The following is a 19018-nucleotide window of genomic DNA, read 5'->3' on the forward strand; positions in this document are numbered from 1 at the left end:
GTTTTATGGCTGTGAGGTGTTTTTAATTTCGTGGTGGTGAGGTGTTTTGAATTACGTGGTGGTGAGGTGTTTTTAATTATGTGATGGTGAGGTGTTTTTAATTTCGTGGTGGTGAGGTGTTTTTAATTTTGTGGCTGTGAGGTGTTTTTATTACGTGTTTTATGGCTGTGAGGTGTTTTTAATTTCGTGCTGGTGAGGTGTTTTTAATTTCGTGGTGGTGAGGTGTTTTTAATTTCGTGGTGGTGAGGTGTTTTTAATTTCGTGGTGGTGAGGTGTTTTTAATTTCGTGGTGGTGAGGTGTTTTTAATTTCGTGGTGGTGAGATGTTTTTAATTTCGTGGTGGTGAGGTGTTTTTATATTCGTGGTGGTGAGGTGTTTTTAATTTTGTGGTGGTCAGGTGTTTTTATTATGTGTTTTATGGCTGTGAGGTGTTTTCAATTTCGTGGTGGTGAGGTGTTTTAAATTTCATGGCTGTGAGGTGTTTTTAATTTCGTGGTGGTGAGGTGTTTTTATGACGTGTTTTATGGCTGCGAGGTGTTTTTAATTTCGTGGCTGTGAGGTGTTTTTATTACGTGTTTTATGGCTGAGGTGTTTTTAATTTCGTGGCTGTGAGGTGTTTTTATTACATGTTTTATGGCTGTGCGGTGTTTTTATTTAGTGTTTTATGGCTGTGAGGTGTTTTTAATTTCGTGGTGGTGAGGTGTTTTTATTACGTGTTTTATGGCTGTGAGGTGTTTTCAATTTCGTGGTGGTGAGGTGTTTTTATGACGTGTTTTATGGCTGTGAGGTGTTTTCAATTTCGTGGTGGTGAGGTGTTTTTAATTTCATGGCTGTGAGGTGTTTTTAATTTCGTGGTGGTGAGGTGTTTTTAATTACGTGTTTTATGGCTGTGAGGTGTTTTAAATTTCGTGGTGGTGAGGTGTTTTCAATTTCGTGGTGGTGAGGTGTTTTGAATTACGTGGTGGTGAGGTGTTTTTAATTTCGTGGTGGTGAGGTGTTTTGAATTACATGGTGGTGAGGTGTTTTGAATTACGTGGTGGTGAGGTCTTTTTAATTACTTGGTGGTGAGGTGTTTTGAATTACTTGGTGGTGAGGTGTTTTGAATTACGTGGTGGTGAGGTGTTTTTAATTTCGTGGTGGTGAGGTGTTTTGAATTACTTGGTGGTGAGGTGTTTTGAATTACATGGTGGGGAGGTGTTTTGAATTACTTGGTGGTGAGGTGTTTTGAATTACTTGGTGGTGAGGTGTTTTGAATTACATGGTGGGGAGGTGTTTTGAATTACTTGGTGATGAGGTGTTTTGAATTAGTTGGTGATGAGGTGTTTTGAATTACATGGTGGTGAGGTGTTTTGAATTAGTTGGTGATGAGGTGTTTTGAATTAGTTGGTGATGAGGTGTTTTGAATTACTTGGTGGTGAGGTGTTTTTAATTACGTGGTGGTGAGGTGTTTTGAATTACGTGGTGGTGAGGTGTTTTTAATTTCGTGGTGGTGAGGTGTTTTTAATTTCGTGGTGGTGAGGTGTTTTTAATTTCGTGGTGGTGAGGTGTTTTTAATTTCGTGGTGGTGAGGTGTTTTTAATTTTGTGGTGGTGAGGTGTTTTTATTATGTGTTTTATGGCTGTGAGGTGTTTTCAATTTCGTGGTGGTGAGGTGTTTTTAATTTTGTGGTGGTGAGGTGTTTTTATTACGTGTTTTATGGCTGCGAGGTGTTTTTCATTTCGTGGCTGTGAGGTGTTTTTATTACGTGTTTTATGGCTGAGGTGTTTTTAATTTTGTGGTGATGAGTTGTTTTTATTAAGTGTTTTATGGCTGTGAGGTGTTTTCAATTTCGTGGTGGTGAGTTGTTTTTATTACGTGTTTTATGGCCGTGGGGTGTTTTCAATTTCGTGGTGGTGAGGTGTTTTGAATTACGTGGTGGTGAGGTGTTTTGAATTACGTGGTGGTGAGGTTTTTTTTAATTTTGTGGTGGTGAGGTGTTTTTAATTTCGTGGTGGTGAGGTGTTTTTAATTTTGTGGCTGTGAGAGGTTTTTATTACGTGTTTTATGGCTGTGAGGTGTTTTCAATTTCGTTGTGGTGAGGTGTTTTTAATTTCATGGCTGTGAGGTGTTTTTAATTTCGTGGCTGTGAGGTGTTTTTATTACGTGTTTTATGCCTGAGGTGTTTTTAATTTTGTGGTGGTGAGTTGTTTTTATTAAGTGTTTTATGGCTGTGAGGTGTTTTTAATTTCGTGGTCGTGAGGTGTTTTTATGACGTGTTTTATGGCTGTGAGGTGTTTTTAATTTCGTGGTCGTGAGGTGTTTTTATGACGTGTTTTATGGCTGTGAGGTGTTTTTAATTTCATGGCTGTGAGGTGTTTTTAATTTCGTGGTGGTGAGGTGTTTTTAATTTGATGGCTGTGAGGTGTTTTTAATTTCGTTGTGGTGAGGTGTTTTTATTACGTGTTTTATGGCTGTGAGGTGTTTTTAATTTCGTGGTGGTGAGGTGTTTTGAATTACGTGGTGGTGAGGTGTTTTTAATTACGTGATGGTGAGGTGTTTTTAATTTCGAGGTGGTGAGGTGTTTTTAATTTCGTGCTGGTGAGGTGTTTTTAATTTCGTGGTGGTGAGGTGTTTTTCATTTCGAGGTGGTGAGGTGTTTTTAATTTCGTGGTGGTGAGGTGTTTTTAATTTCGTGGTGGTGAGGTGTTTTTAATTTCGTGGTGGTGAGATGTTTTTAATTTCGTGGTGGTGAGGTGTTTTAAATTTCATGGCTGTGAGGTGTTTTTAATTTCGTGGTGGTGAGGTGTTTTTAATTTTGTGGTGGTGGTGTTTTTATTATGTGTTTTATGGCTGTGAGGTGTTTTTAATTTCGTGGTGGTGAGGTGTTTTCAATTTCGTGGTGGTGAGGTGTTTTAAATTTCATGGCTGTGAGGTGTTTTTAATTTCGTGGTGGTAAGGTGTTTTTATGACGTGTTTTATGGCTGTGAGGTGTTTTTAATTTCGTGGTGGTAAGGTGTTTTTATTACGTGTTTTATGGCTGAGGTGTTTTTAATTTCGTGGCTGTGAGGTGTTTTTATTACATGTTTTATGGCTGTGAGATGTTTTTATTTAGTGTTTTATGGCTGTGAGGTGTTTTAATTTCGTGGTGGTGAGGTGTTTTTATTACGTGTTTTATGGCTGTGAGGTGTTTTCAATTTCGTGGTGGTGAGGTGTTTTTATGACGTGTTTTATGGCTGTGAGGTGTTTTCAATTTCGTGGTGGTGAGGTGTTTTTAATTTAATGGCTGTGAGGTTTTTAATTTCGTGGTGGTGAGGTGTTTTTAATTACGTGTTTTATGGCTGTGAGGTGTTTTCAATTTCGTGGTGGTGAGGTGTTTTCAATTTCGTGGTGGTGAGGTGTTTTGAATTACGTGGTGGTGAGGTGTTTTTAATTTCGTGGTGGTGAGGTGTTTTGAATTACGTGGTGGTGAGGTGTTTTGAATTACGTGGTGGTGAGGTGTTTTTAATTTCGTGGTGGTGAGGTGTTTTGAATTACGTGGTGGTGAGGTGTTTTGAATTACGTGGTGGTGAGGTGTTTTGAATTATGTGGTGGTGAGGTGTTTTTAATTTCGTGGTGGTGAGGTGTTTTGAATTACGTGGTGGTGAGGTGTTTTGAATTACTTGGTGGTGAGGTGTTTTGAATTACTTGGTGGTGAGGTGTTTTGAATTACGTGGTGGTGAGGTGTTTTTAATTACTTGGTGGTGAGGTGTTTTGAATTATGTGGTGGTGAGGTGTTTTGAATTACGTGGTGGTGAGGTGTTTTGAATTACTTGGTGGTGAGGTGTTTTGAATTACTTGGTGGTGAGGTGTTTTGAATTACTTGGTGGTGAGGTGTTTTGAATTACGTGGTGGTGAGGTGTTTTGAATTACTTGGTGGTGAGGTGTTTTGAATTACGTGGTGGTGAGGTGTTTTGAATTACTTGGTGGTGAGGTGTTTTGAATTATGTGGTGGTGAGGTGTTTTCAATTTCGTGGTGGTGAGGTGTTTTGAATTACGTGGTGGTGAGGTGTTTTTAATTTCGTGGTGGTGAGGTGTTTTGAATTACTTGGTGGTGTGGTGTTTTGAATTACGTGGTGGTGAGGTGTTTTTAATTTCGTGGTGGTGAGGTGTTTTGAATTACTTGGTGGGGAGGTGTTTTGAATTACTTGGTGGTGAGGTGTTTTTAATTACGTGGTGGTGAGGTGTAATCGTCCCAAACTTCCAGTCTGCACCTACCCCTCCCCTATGTATATGTTGAGGGGTTCTTTCTTGAAAAAAACAAAAACATTCAACCTAAATCTTCAACCTAAATTGCCTATAAAAATGTAATATCACAAACACAACAAATACATTTGTGCAAAGTAATTGTTTGTATTATGATTGGTGTAAATCATGACAACACAGCAACTCAGGTACAGTCATTAGCCTCAGCTAAAATAAGCCCGTTCCTCAGTAACGATATACCTGTATATATATATCTATATATATAAAACACAGTTTGTGTGTGTGTGTGTGTGTGTGTGTGTGTGTGTGTGTGTGTGTGTGTGTGTGTGTGTGTGTGTGTGTGTGTGTGTAATGTTACCGATAGACTCCTAAACGGAGAGGCTTACGTGCTTGATATTTGGCATGGCCATTGAGCCTGGGACGAACATGGCCGAACTCAAAATATTTGACGATCCATATTTTTTATTCATATTTACCTCAGCGCATTTCAGCGCACGGAATCAACGGAATCAGAGCAGGTGGACGCTGATTCGCTCAGAGCGATCACGACGCTATGACGCTATGAACGCTATGACGCTATGAAAAAAAATAATCGCTATGACGCTATGAAACGATATGACGCTATGACACTATGACGCTATGACACTATGACGCTATGAAAAAAAAAATCGCTATGACGCCATGAAACGCTATGAACGCGATGACGCTGTGAACGATATGACGCTATGACGCTATGAAGCTATGAACGATATGACACTATGACGCTATGAAAAAAAAATCGCTATGACGCTATGAAACGCTATGAACGCTATGACGCTATGCCGCTATGAAAAAAAAAATCGCTATGACGCTATGAACGCCATGACGCTATGAAAAAAAAAAATCGCTCGCTTTACCAAGGGGCTCGCTCTCCCCCCGTTCCCCTCCCCTCCCCTTCCCCCCTCCCCTCTCCCCTCCCCTTCCCCCTCCCCTCTCCCCTCCCCTTCCCCCTCACTCTCCCCCTCCCCTCCCCTTCCCCCTCCCCCTCCCCCTCCAGACCCCTACCCTCTCCCCCTCCCCCTCGCCCTCCCCTTCCCCCTCCCCCCTCCCCTCCCCTCTTCCCCTCCCCCTCCCCCTCCCCCTCCCCCTCCCCCCTCCCCCCTCCCCTTCCCCCTCCCCCCTCCCCTTCCCCCTCCCCCTCCCCCTCCCCCTTCCCCCTCCCCCCTCCCCTTCCCCCTCCCCCTCCCCCTCCCTCCTCCCCCTCCCCCTCCCGGTTCAGCAGTTTTTATGGTACCTTCGAACGGACAGACAGACAGACAGACGGACATTTGGTGAATTCCTAGGGAGATACCCGTGCTAAGCACGGGTGGGAGGCCAGAATCAAACAGGCAATGCAGATACGGCGAATGCTAAAGCATGAAACCAATAAATTCCACATTCCTGTAGCACCTTCAGTCGCACGTCAGACATGGACAGCAAGTTCGTGAAGGACTTCCATGAAAAACGTACCTGTTCACAAACAAATGGGTACGTTCACGTATAGAAACATCGATCGTGGGACCGTGGCGAATCTGCATATGGCGATCCGCGAAGTTCACGTTCAGAAAGTAGAACGAACCTCTCCCCAGAACGTAGCGGAACCTCTTCCCACTCTTAAGACCTTGGTAATATCAAAAGCTGGTCAAACACTTGGAATATGTTTCTCTCTGCAAAAGGACCATCTTGAAAACCCTCTCATCTATTTTTTTTAGCAATCCTCTTTTAGAAGTTCAGTCACTCAAACTCTCATTATCTGCCATGATATTTGGTGGGAAAACCAGATTTCAAAGCTGGCCTCCAAAGCCAGTTACCAACTGGGCATCCTCCACCACGTAAGGTCCTTCCTTGGCACACCCAACCCTTGTCCACCTACTAGGCATTCAACTGCAGTTTAATAGAGTACTACTCTCCCCTCTGGTCTAGCTCACCTGCCTCACACCTTGCTCAGCATGACACTGTGGAAAACAAGGCTTATACGATTATTGGAATCTCCCGCGATGAAGCTGAGTCTATGGACTTACCACGTCGCCATCACAGATAGGTCGAGGGTCTCTCTGTCTTCTACTGCCTCCTTTCTGGTGTTGCACCCTCTGCTATTTCCGTGCTTTGTCGCCATCCCCTCTTCCCCCCCCCCCCCCCCCCCAATACCCTCTCGCCCCAGACTTCTGAAGGGTGCATGCAGTCCATGAGCAACCCATGAGCATGCAGTCCATTTCACCCCCTTATGGTGAAACCACCTAAATCCACAATCACTGCCCACCTCCACTTGTTTGTTCCTCTTGTTCCCCACCTGTGGAACCAACATCCACATTCTCTTCAATGTCATCCATCTTCAATCTCATCCATGTCACATCCACATACTCCAGGTCCTCAAAACAGCTGTTCACCACCATTTCAGATCACCCACTATCCATAACCATGATTTTTTATATCCCCATTACCCCCCCCCCCCCCACCCCAACCCAAAACCCACCTCCTTCCGAATTTCCAGTTTTTCCTTCCTGAGATTTGTTTCTGTATCCATCCTGTCCGTCCCCTGCATCCTCCCTTGCCCTTCATTCTTACCGTGTTCCCCTGTTTGTCCGTGTCTGTCTATTTTGTCCCTCAGCCATCCTGTTGGTTTCCCCCCTCTTTCTGCTGTTCCTTTTGTATTGTTGCATCCTGATCCATTCTGTGTTCTAGCTCTTCCAAGAACTTGACTTTTTACACAACAAAACAATTTGTATCATTATAAGCAGATGTTTTTTTTTTTGGGGGGGGGGGGGGGTTTCCAAGGCTAAGACGTAAAACACTGCTTACATTGTATAGATTTAAATAAATAGCACGTGATAATGACCACAGCCAGTTGCATAAATAAAATGCCAACAATTCTCAATAATCATCCGCAGCTCAACGGAATACTGTTCCCCCCTCTGGGCCGGTGCTCCTGCCTCACACCTAGCTCGGCTTCACGCTGTTGAAACCAAAGCTTTCAGAATCATTGGAATCTCCCGTGATGAAGTTAACTCCGAGGGCCTTTCACTCACTCATCGCAGGCAGGTAGGTGGTCTTTCTGTCTTCTACCGACTCCTCTCCGGCCTTGCTCCCCCAGCTCTCTCTGTGCTCTGTCCCCCAAATATTCCTACAGGTCGCACAAGATCTGCCAGCAACCCTCTTATGGTTAAACTGCAAAAATCTAGGCTCGCTGCTCACCTTCACTCTTTTATTCCCCTTTTTCCCCCGCCTCTGGAACAAACTCTCCCACTCCCTTCAATCCCAATCCTCCCTCCAGGTCTTTAAAACAGCTGTTCACCACCATCTCTTATCTTCCCCCATCCAAAACCTTGACCTTTTCTACCCCCGCTAATTCACCCCAGATACACTTTTTTGAAATTCCAACTTCTTTCCTGGAAGTCCTTGCAGTGTCCATATGTTTTATACCTCTCCCACCTCCCCCCAAGCCCTCTCCCTCCCACAGTTCTCTCGATGTCCCTGCTCTCAAATGTTGTGTTTGTGTCCTTCACCCTCTCTCCCCATGTTGTCTCCCGCTCCCCATATTTTGTGTTTTATGTGTCGGTTTGTGTCGGTTTGTCTTTTTGTGTGATTAATGTAAGCTCTTTCACGAGCCTCGATCTTGTATACAAAAAAACAAAAACAAAAAAAACAATAAATAAACAAACTTCAGTGGCAATTCTCAGATGTTCTACTTGGACTAAAGGGCCTTAGTGGCTTTTTCAAACTTTATTTGTATGCAACTTTAATTGAGCAATTTTGCACACCAAATCATTCTGTGTAATGCCCTTTTTTTGTGGTTCAGTATTGTATAACCAGATGTTAATGGATGAAGAGATCGATTGGCAAGAATGCGATCAAACCCATTTTTGGCACTCGATGTGATTAATATCCGAAGCATTTCTCAGCAACCAAAATGGCTTTACTGCAGCAATAGTCGACTCCAACACCCATGTCGTTATGTCACCCAGCACTTTAGCAAAGTTTGTCCAATGCATTCTGACTTGGGTAAAGATGGCGCACCGCTTGGCCTTGTTCATTGTGGTCAGCACTGCAATGCATGCAGCCTGTTAAATAATTTAAATTACAACATCCCACCACACCTTTGGTCGCACGACTAATGACCAATGGCAATGGTAAGAACAGCATCAAGCTTGACACAATCCATACAACTGATAGTCGTTGTCCTTCAGAGTTATTTATTGGCTTTGCGTCCGTATTTGATGCTGATTATACATTTATCCGCATGTGCAATTTGACTGTCTTTAAAAGCAACCAAATTGCTTCTCTTCCGAGGAACTGTATATTTATTGTTGGCATCGACAGGAGGTATCGATACTAACATGAGGCCCTCCATGGAGGGGAGTTTTGTCGCCTGCAGTTTATTTTCAACACCAGAGGTATTCAACAACACTCTGGGAATATTTTATACATCTGATGGCAAGATCACATCACCAGCAATGATCAGATCTTCCGGCAGTTTTGATGCCAAAGAGGAAGCATTCCATTGATGCTTCCTACCTTTTTGGCAGGAAGGACTAACAAGTTTTACAGAACAGCTCAGCCATTCTCCCTCCTGATATCAGGAGGTCAAACAACGGAGATGTCCCACGTAGGTTCTCAAGATTTCGAAGATGGTTCTTTTTTTCCAAATACTGAACAACTGGTAATGTTTCATTATTTACCCAACACTTCTATGTGACTATTAAGAATTGGATTAAGGTTGTTTTTTTTTTCAAAATCATTATATATTGGTTATCATAAAGTTTAAAGAAAGACTGAGACTCAGAACACTGGTTACATCATTTTGCTATTTTAAAACGTTATTGTCAGCCAGAGTTTTCCTTACAACGTGTCATTGATATCTAGAGCCGGTGAAATGTGTGGGCTGCATGATGAAACACGCCCGTGGCCTCAGATTATGACTGGTCCAGAGGCCTTAGCACCATTTACAGGATTGCATCGCAACACACGGGCTGCCAAAGACATAAAAGCATCTGTTTGAAAGGCATTTTGAAATCTCATTGAAACACCTCTGCAATAACCTCGGATGTCATAGAGTACAAAGTTTCTTTTTGAAATGGGGGGGGGGGGGGGGAGAGGGTGGCAGGAGAGGAAGGGGTGGGGCTAATAACTCCTTCACTGTGAAAATAAATCACAATATATACAGTATTATGCAAAAGTCTTGCACCACCTTGAAAATAAATATTTTTATTGTCACATTTGCATATTTTGATAAATAAAAGGTGTTATGATCATGTTTTATTGAATAAACAAAAATGAATTGGATTTTATATTAGTAATGTATGTAATTTAAATATTTGACGTGCCCACCCTTTTCATGCAAAAACAACAGATGTCTGTTTTGGAAATGCATATATGTATGTATGTATTTATGTATTTATGTATGTATGTATGTATGTATGTGTGTGTGTATGTCTATATATTTATATATACATATATACATATATATATATATATATATATATATATATATATATATATATATATATATATATATATATATATATATATACAGTATATACATATACATATATATATATATTGTTACGGTTTCCACGTGACCCTCCTGCCCTTACCAAGGGGAGATTAAGCCCCTTGTTCTTTTTGGGTCATCGCAACCGAGAGACTTGAGTTGCCCCTCCCGCGCAGAGGCAAGGTAGGGTTTCAGGACAAGTCTCGCATGTACCTAAGTACCTACGCCGCCGCAGAAGCGGGGATCAAACCTCGCACGAACCACGCGTAATTTGAGTACGTCCGAGCAGATGGCGTACCACGTGGTCCGTGCAGATCTCTGGTATTGGAACTCGATTCGAGCGGTTTTATTCGTACCACGCTTAGTCAATAGATGGAAGGGACAAGACGGTCGAATAAAAGGAAGAACACAGATTTAATAATTATTTACACTATTATGTACAAGGATCGGTAGAAAGCAGAGACACAGAGCAGAACTTAAACAGTCTTAGCTTAAATCCCAGACACGGGCCCGATCACACTCACAGGGGGAAATAAAGGAAGGATGGTGTTCACGCGCTGAGCGCGCCGGCTTGGTCGTCCAGGAACAGCTTCGCCCGGCGTGCCCCTCCCCTGTCACAGCACGTCCCTCGATGAAGGCAAATAGGCAGTGGGAGGGATCCTTGCAGCGCGTCTCTCGAACAAAGGGCAGAGCAGGCAGGCGGGAAAATGTACTTGTCTCTCGCCAGGCTTGGCGGTTTCTCACAGCGCGATTAATTAACAGCATGCTTTCGCTCGCGTAACTCGATAGAGAGGATCCGCCTCAAGCTCAACTGAGCATTCAACTTGTTCAAGCGCCTCTCTCCTCAAAACTCGTTCAACACTCACAAGCGCCTCTCCCATAACTACTGGGGTGTGGGCTTTGCGCAAAGGGTTTTATTGCCACACCCTTAGCCTCATCGAATGTTCTAAACATGCCTTTTGACGTAGTGCTAAACCACTCCCTTCGAGCCTTGATTGGCGGCTTGCGCTTACCGTCGGCTTCTGCTCCGCCTTCCTTCGGTCTTGCCTTGACTTGTCAGGCCTGCCTCGTGTTAATTTGCGCCAAAAACCACAGTGTCGAGGTGGCATAAGCAATGGAAGGACCTAACTCTCATTATTCTACTCAACGCAAAACTAACACAGGAAAAGGACTATGCTTACATTTACTAAGACATAACTGAACTATCGCGAGGCTTGGTGTTGTAGTGTGACTAAACTATGAGGGAGAAATTAACCTTTATTGTACAAACTCAAAACCGCAACAATATATATATATGTATGTATGCATATATATATATATATATATATATATATATATATATATATATATATATATATATGTATATATATATATATATATATATATACACAGACTTGGCATTTAATATGGAATTTATTTTTTTCTTGACTTGGGTTTACTTTCTTAACTCAGTATATCAATCTGGTGAGTTTCTTTTACACTTTGGTGATTTATTTGTTAAAAGAACCATGTCACTGATTGTCTGTCGCAGCAAGAAGTCAACAACAGGATTATATCACAGGTGGCGTGGCAAAATGTACGGACAGGTGCATTCGATGATTGGCTTCACAGTCGGGTACACAAGGGTTGTTGCGTTCTGTATTAGTGGAAAACAACTGCTGCACGTCTCCAAAAGTTATTGCCGCTTCCTCTGGAGATGGTCCGTCAACTCGACAATGCTGTTTGTCATGGAGTGGTGGCTTTACGAAATTACGGCATGAAACAGCGTGCTATTGCTCGGCAGTATGGCATCACTCAAGGTCAGGTGTCGAAGATCCTGAAACGAAATGCTCAGAGGGGTGTCCCTACTCCAACACCGAGGGCAGGACGTCCCCACAGAACCACAAGGAGGGATGATCGCCAGCTGCACCGGTTAGTCCGCAATGGCCATACCAAGTCAGCTAATCGGCTTAGGGCTGAGTGGCAGCAACTGACAAATGTGCCTGTATCCAGAAGGCTAGTCAACCAACGACTGGTTCAAGCAGGCTATCGTGCCAGGCGTCCCCTGAGAAAGCCACGCCTGACCAACCAGACAACACCGCCAGCGCCGATTGCAGTGGGCCAGAGAGCACCGTCAATGGCAGCCAGGACACTGGAATCACGTGATCTTCAGTGACGAGTCTAGATTTCTGGTCTATCGTCAAGATGTCCGTGTCCGAGTGCGCAGACAAGTGCATGAAGCCTAGAACAAAGATTGTATAGTGCCAAGAGTCCAAGCTGGGGGTGGTGGGGTGACCGTTTGGGCTGCTTTTCATGCAGGTGGTAAAACTGACCTGGTTGTTCTGAATGGAAACCTGAACCAGTTCAAGTACAGGGCCATTCTGGAAGAAACATTGCTTCCATTTGCTCATGCAGCCTTTCGAGGAAACTTTGCCTTCCAAGATGACAATGCATGCCCTCATCATGCTCGCATGATCCAACACTTTCTTGCTGACCGTGGTGTAGAGCATATGGAGTGGCCTGCCATGTCCCCGGATATGAATCCGATAGAGAACTTGTGGGCAGAATTAACGCGTCAAATCGACCACTTGGACCAGTAGCCGACCTCTGTGCGTGAATTGCAGCAGGCTATTTTCACTGCATGGCAAGCGATTCCTGTCCAAACCTTGGCAAATCTCGTGAACAGCATGCCTCAACGTGTACGTGCTCGCCTGAATGCTCGTGGGGGTTACACGAAGTACTGAACTGTAATTTTACTGTCCGTAATCCCAGTCGTAATTTAACTTTTGTTTTTGTTTAAATTTTTTTGGCTAATGTGCAAAATAAAGAGATACTTCTGGAAAACGTACAGAAGTTTAACACAGTACTGTACATGAATTGAGTTCGATATCAGTTTACATCACTTTCAAGGATCAATTTATTTGTTTCGATATGTCAAATGTGGTTTTTGTTTCTTTTAAAGGTCACATTAACAAAATCTAGAATAATTTCAACATAATTCCAATGAACTTTTGGTTCTAAGACATCTTGAAAAGTAAGTTCACCCCCACAAAAAAAATATTCCATATTAAATGCCAAGTCTGTATATATATATATATATATGTATATATATATATGTATATAAATTTGTTAAGTTTCTCAAAACATGTTTTCACTTTTGTCATTATGGGGTATTTTGTGTTGATCAGTGACAAAAAACTTAGTTAAATCTATTTTGAATTCAGGCTAACAACAAAATGTGGAAAAGGCAAGGGGTGTGAATACTTTCTGAAGACACTGTGTACAGACATCATTTGCATTTACTCTAAGCAAATGAGATGCATTTCAATGGCGCAAGCCAAGCTAGGGAGAGAAGACAAGTGATATTTTTTTACTTTCACAATTTAAACCATTGTAGTTTATAAAAATCTATCCTGTTGATAAAAATACCACCTGAAAATCCAACAGACTTTTGACATCAGCACAATGGGAAGAGCAATTTATAATTGGGGATAGGTTGGAGAGATCTATTTTTCTTATAACTGATTTGAGCAACATTGGCAATTCATCAATTGTGAAGCATATTTATTCAGAAAGTTTGAATTAAATAATCTCCAGTGATCATTTATTGGGGGATTGGCAGTTTTCAAACTTTGAAACCCACATGAAATCTTTCATCGGATCGATTCACCTGCGAGGCCATCTCGATGAGTTATCCAATCGGAATGTATTTGTGTAAGGAAATGTATTATATTTGTCCTTCCTCTAATCAGTTGATGTCTTTTTCTCTTTTCAGAGTCGGCGATGTGTCAAGATGCATTCCCTTGGTGCTCCTTAGTCCCCCAGCATGGAGTATGCCACCACCAATATTACGGCAGTCAGTGCTGCTTGTCCTGCTCCAAAAGCAACTTGTGACCTCATGGTACCTGATGCCACATTTCCTTCAACTAATACTATACACGAAGCGTTGTATAACTTATTAACCTCAAATTTCCTGGACTTGCTGCAGCGCACGGCGTAACCTTTGGTAATTCTGACAAGGCCGACAAAGTGACAGAGATAATAAGTCGCGCACAAAAGCATTCACATGAGACTGCACTGTTTGACGTGATGTGAAGATATTTAGAAGGTGCTAACGTTCCGCCGAAAGAGTTTCCTCTCTAAGCACTGCACGATTGGCAGGCATTACAGTCTGAAGCATGTAAAAAAATAAGGTGCTGGCACTCACACCTAGGACTGTCATTGGCTGAGGCAGTTGTAGAATGAGAGAAGCTTAGCGAATTCACACATCAGAAATACCACTTTGCAGTTTTTCTAAAAATTCACTCCTAAAGCTTTGTTGTTGTTGTTGTTGTTAGGTGTTTCCATTTGCAAAACACTGTAAAATAATAGTACTCAAAATACTTTTAAAAGGATGACTCCACCAATGGCAATGCAACTCGGTGGCGATGCTATTCAGTGGCGATGCTATTCAGTGGCGATGCTATTCAGTGGCGGTATTGTTTACTAATTCCTAGGAATATTGGTGCTTTCTTGTGTCGTATTTGTTTTTATTGTAAATTTGTATACAAAAGATTTCATCACCTGTCACCACAAAAAGAAATTAACTTCTTTTTTTAAACTCGTTTTTATCTAGATTGGGACCTTTTTTTTGCTTCGATTCTCTACTGTAAAAAGGTAAAAAAACAAAAAACTGAAATGGCAAAATGCGCAACCCAACCCCCCCCCCCCCCCCCCATTATTTGTCCAACCAACCATGGTGCTTTCAGATGCACTTGTATAGAGCCTCGTATATGTAGCTGCTGGCAGACAATCCATTAGAACAAGTGACATCATGTACATCTCTGTTAATTTATTCATCATTAAAATTAATGTCTGATGTGTAACGTGTGACCTTCTGTTCATTCCGTATTATCAAGCACATTACAAGCATCCGATCTGATCTATTGTTAAGTTAAGGAAATGCCGCTCATGGAACGTCATGGGGCTGTTTGCAGCAGATATAGACAAGGGAAGGTTCCTAATGAAGCAAGGTGTTCGACTATACATTTGGTCCATTCTAAAACGGGACTCTACACTTTGTCAAATACAATAACACATTCAACATCTACAAGCAAGTACCAGCATACAGACAGCCAGCTTAACCTCCTTTCCATAGGACAACGTGCTCTATGATGAGGTAGATCCTCAAAAACCCTTTTGTACAAGATGATGAAGATTCTGTCATCCCCCCATCTGTTGACCATCCTCTTCTGTGTAATTGTGACGGCATGACGCAAGTGTGTGCACGACAGTCACCAAACATATTGTCGCATTGACGGGGTCACTAACGCGTCCCGCCATGCCGAAGCCATCAAATGTAATCATGTTGGAGCGGAAAATGCAGCTTCCCCCGGATGGGATCTGTATCCTGCCGCTCTCTTAATACGTTGATTTAACCAATTCATATCTCCCCTGTAGATTTACCAATCGGGCCGGAACAGTTCGTGCGCGAGAGAAGGCAGGAATAAGGTGGCATGACTCGAAATAACATGTTTATTAGACACACGAGATGCCATAATCTGAGAATTATGGCACAGGAGCATTAGCCATAGGGTGACGCACTAGTTTAGAAAGGGGAGGGGGGGGGGGATAACATTAGCCTTAAATGAGGGGATGGGGTCAGTATTTTTTTTTTTTTTTTTACATATTACATACACAAATATCACACACACACACACACACACACACACACACACACACACACACACACACACACACACACACACACACAATGGACGGATACTCTGGGACCTGGTTGGTCTCCGTTCCATCTCCTGAAATCCACCCGCGTGTGGAGATAGCAGCCAACAACAGCAACTTACACACACCTACATGCATATACGGACACACACACATGTACACACACACATGTACACACACACACACACACACACACACACACACACACACACACACACACACACACACACATGCATACTTTGAGACCTGGGAGGGCTCCGTCCCACCTTCTGAAACCCGCATATGGAGATAACAACCAACGAGAATCCCGAGAGGAAACGTAGACTGTAACAAATGAGAGAGAAATAAATAAATACACATTTACTCATGAATGTAAAATACACTTAATACTGATGCATTGAAGCCGACAGGTGCACTCATCTACTCATGCACAAAGGGGAGAAACCAGGCAAGGCTCTTGAAACCAGGTAAACCAAGGCAAGAAACCAGGCTCTTGAAGGATAACGGTGGGCAAGTCTCCATAATGAAGCATGGGCAGAGACTGCAGGGGGGCACATGTCAGCCCTCCGGCCGCTGTGAAGGCGACCTCATCTCATGCTGAGGTCACCAACCTCGGAGAGAGCTCAAGCATCTCTGGCCCCAACAAACTCGACTACTGAGAGTGACTCATCTTCAAAGAGAGAGAAGGGAGAGAGAGTGTGCATATCCAGCCATTTCCCCTCCCCCATGGAAATGCCCGCACAATCCTACGTTCTTTCCTCGTGCCCCGGCACTGGCCAATGAGATGGCACATTACCACCATCATGGTGCTTTCATGTCGATGGGGTGTTACGACAGACACTACCCAAACCAATGGTGTGACACTTTGCAGAATGGCAATGGCGTTGTGCCCTTGGGTTTATCATCCCACATATTGGTTTTCCACATATAGCCCACATATCAGTTTACCCTGTGATAGCCGGAGCCACGAGGGAGGTTTATGAGCCCACACATGAACCGCCAGCACATCCAAATTCACCTCTCTACATACCTTGTCCAATGCCTTGTCAAGTTTTAGAGAGATGACACATACTAATTACACTTTGCTATGTATCCCCTATGTCAACTATACCACCTCTCACAGCATACATAAAAACACGACAACTTGCCACTAACAGTCTAACTAGTCCCCGGTTACAGAAAATGATTTATCCTACACGGAGCATGCCAACTTAACATTGTATGTAATACGTACCCCCTCCAATGTAACAATATTTATCAGCATTGCATAAACAATATTGGCCAAAAAAGAAATGTGATCAACATTATAAAGATGAACAAAATTGGTTGGTCTGTTTGTGTTCCCATTTGAACCAATGACTCATGATTTCAGAAACCACTGTCAATCTCAGCAGAGAAAAGGCCCCTTTATATAAGGGTATGTACCCTGTGGCAAACTATAGAAAAGAAGGGACATTCCATAGCTTATGGAAATTGCCAGACGATAGAAAATAAGGGACATTCAAAAAAATATTGTGTGCATGCTGGACTACCCTTGTGTTCTTAGGAGGAACCAAGTAATGTTCAAGAAAACTTCATATTAAGGGGCGCCAATTTGATTCATACAGCTGCATGAAGAGGTAAATGTATTTTAACCTATATATGTAGGGCACAATATTATATCACTTAATAGGCGAGAAGCTAAAAGAAACCCACAAAAGGACTACATTTTTCAATTTAAATTTACGCCCCTGTACAGAAATGTACAATATAGCTGGATTGAATCTATAACATCAGCAAAATGTGAAAATAGTTGTTGTCCTCACCTATGAGTGGCTGTGTAGACACGATAAAACTTGAATGGCACTCGGTAGAGTGCATACCTCCACCAGGCTGAACAGTTTACGTTTTGTATCCCACTGATAGGTCGAATCTGGATCCGGACCTGAACCAAAATCTAATCGCCTTGTTCTTGTCACCGACCCAAATCATTCACCAAGTTTTGTCCGAATCGGTTTAGACGTGCGTGTCGAGCGTCCACAACTTTTTGAAATATGCTACTTGCGAGGTACCCGTGCTACGAACAGGTGGGAAGGTAAAATCAAACAAACAATGTGGAAACGGTGAATGCTAAACGATGAACCAATAAATTACACATTTCTGTGCCACCTTCAGTCGAACGTCAGGCATTGACAGCAGGTTCGTGAAGAACTTGAACAAAAAACGTACCCAGTCTGAATGGTTCTATAGCCAGTCAATGGCGAAACTGCAAATGGAGAATCTGCGAATGTCATGGATGGAAACCCTCATGTCATTTCCTCATTCTGCTTTAAATTCAATATCTCTTTATTTGTATTCAAAACAGCTTCATCCCAATCACAAATTAATACCATAGTACATAGGCTCCCAAACTTTTTGTCCACGACTTAAAATTTGAAATCGCATTGGCCCTGCGACCCAAATTGTACCGGCACCTACTTGGTACCAGTACTTACTTGGTACTGGTACCTACCATAAAATTGTTGGAGAAAACACTTTTGACGTGAAAACCCCTCTCAAAACCAAGATTAGTGAGAAGTTGGCAAGCTGCCAATGTTTGAATACGGAATATCGCTGTAAGATCAAGCAGCATATAGTTATCCACGACCATTCACGACCATTCAATTCAGAAGGCCCTCGTGACCCAAGTTCGGGTCACGACCCTGGGTTTGGGAACCCCTGCCATAGTATGAATATATCAAAATATAATGTTAAATCACGATTGTATTGAGATATTATCAAATCAGCAAATCGTCGTCATTTTGTTCACTTCTGGATCGGCGACAGCTCTGTAACGATGGTATTTCAAAATTATAATTTAATTAAGGAATTTATGAAACCTCCTACCTCCCTGACGACACCCGATGTGATCCTAAAATGTTCCACAGGTTTGGCGGGGCTAGCCCCAAAACTGAGGGAGTAGTTTGGGGACGGACAGACAGAATCACCTACGCCTATTATAATATAGATATATCGTTTTTGGTCCTACCTCTTAATGGTGAAGAATCACTTGAAAAATTAAAAAAAATACTCTGATTCGTATCTGGATCTTCACCAAAATTGAATAACTTGGTTCTTATCACACACCCAACATGTGCACCAGATTTTGTCCAAATCCGTCCACAACTTTTTGAGATATCCTGTTCACAGACAGATGGGTGAAAACATAACCCTCGTCCACCTTTTGTGGCGGAGGGAATAAATATAATTGTAAATTGGAGAAAGAACAAGTGTGAATGAAAACAATTCAGAGGGCCTTGCTTTTAAATAAGCAATCACAGAACGTCACTCCAGAATATTCACCATATTGCAACTACTTGTGTGTATTTTTTGAATGCGATCGCAATGTTGTTGTTTTTTGTGCAGGTGGCTAACCTTTGGTGACATTTCATAGTTTCCATTTCAGTTGTCAGCACGGACGTGCATGTCGAGCGTCTTTTGTGTGGCTGGCAACAGCGTCACAACAGCACTGCGTGTGATAATGCACTGCACCTTGAGGTGGGGTAATTGTAAAGAGAGTAGACTGGCCTCAGAAAGGTTGTGGGTTCAAATCCAGCTAAGGTTGGAGGATCC

The 19018-nt window shown here is 42.6% G+C and overlaps 1 protein-coding gene across 1 annotated transcript in view; it reads left to right on the forward strand.

Annotated features, from left to right (window-relative positions):
• Positions 1-14571, forward strand: part of LOC137421723 (A disintegrin and metalloproteinase with thrombospondin motifs 18) — a 165391-nt gene extending 150820 nt beyond the window's left edge. Inside the window, exon 23 of the mRNA XM_068108046.2 lies at positions 13482-14571. Coding sequence (XP_067964147.2) covers positions 13482-13600 — 119 coding nt within the window. The 3' untranslated portion in view covers positions 13601-14571. The remainder of the gene's footprint in view (positions 1-13481) is intronic.
• The last annotated feature ends 4447 nt before the right edge of the window (positions 14572-19018 follow it).

Source organism: Myxine glutinosa, chromosome 2 (assembly GCF_964187855.1).
Source record: "Myxine glutinosa chromosome 2, kmMyxGlut1.1, whole genome shotgun sequence".
Taxonomy (NCBI): Eukaryota; Metazoa; Chordata; class Myxini; order Myxiniformes; family Myxinidae; genus Myxine; species Myxine glutinosa.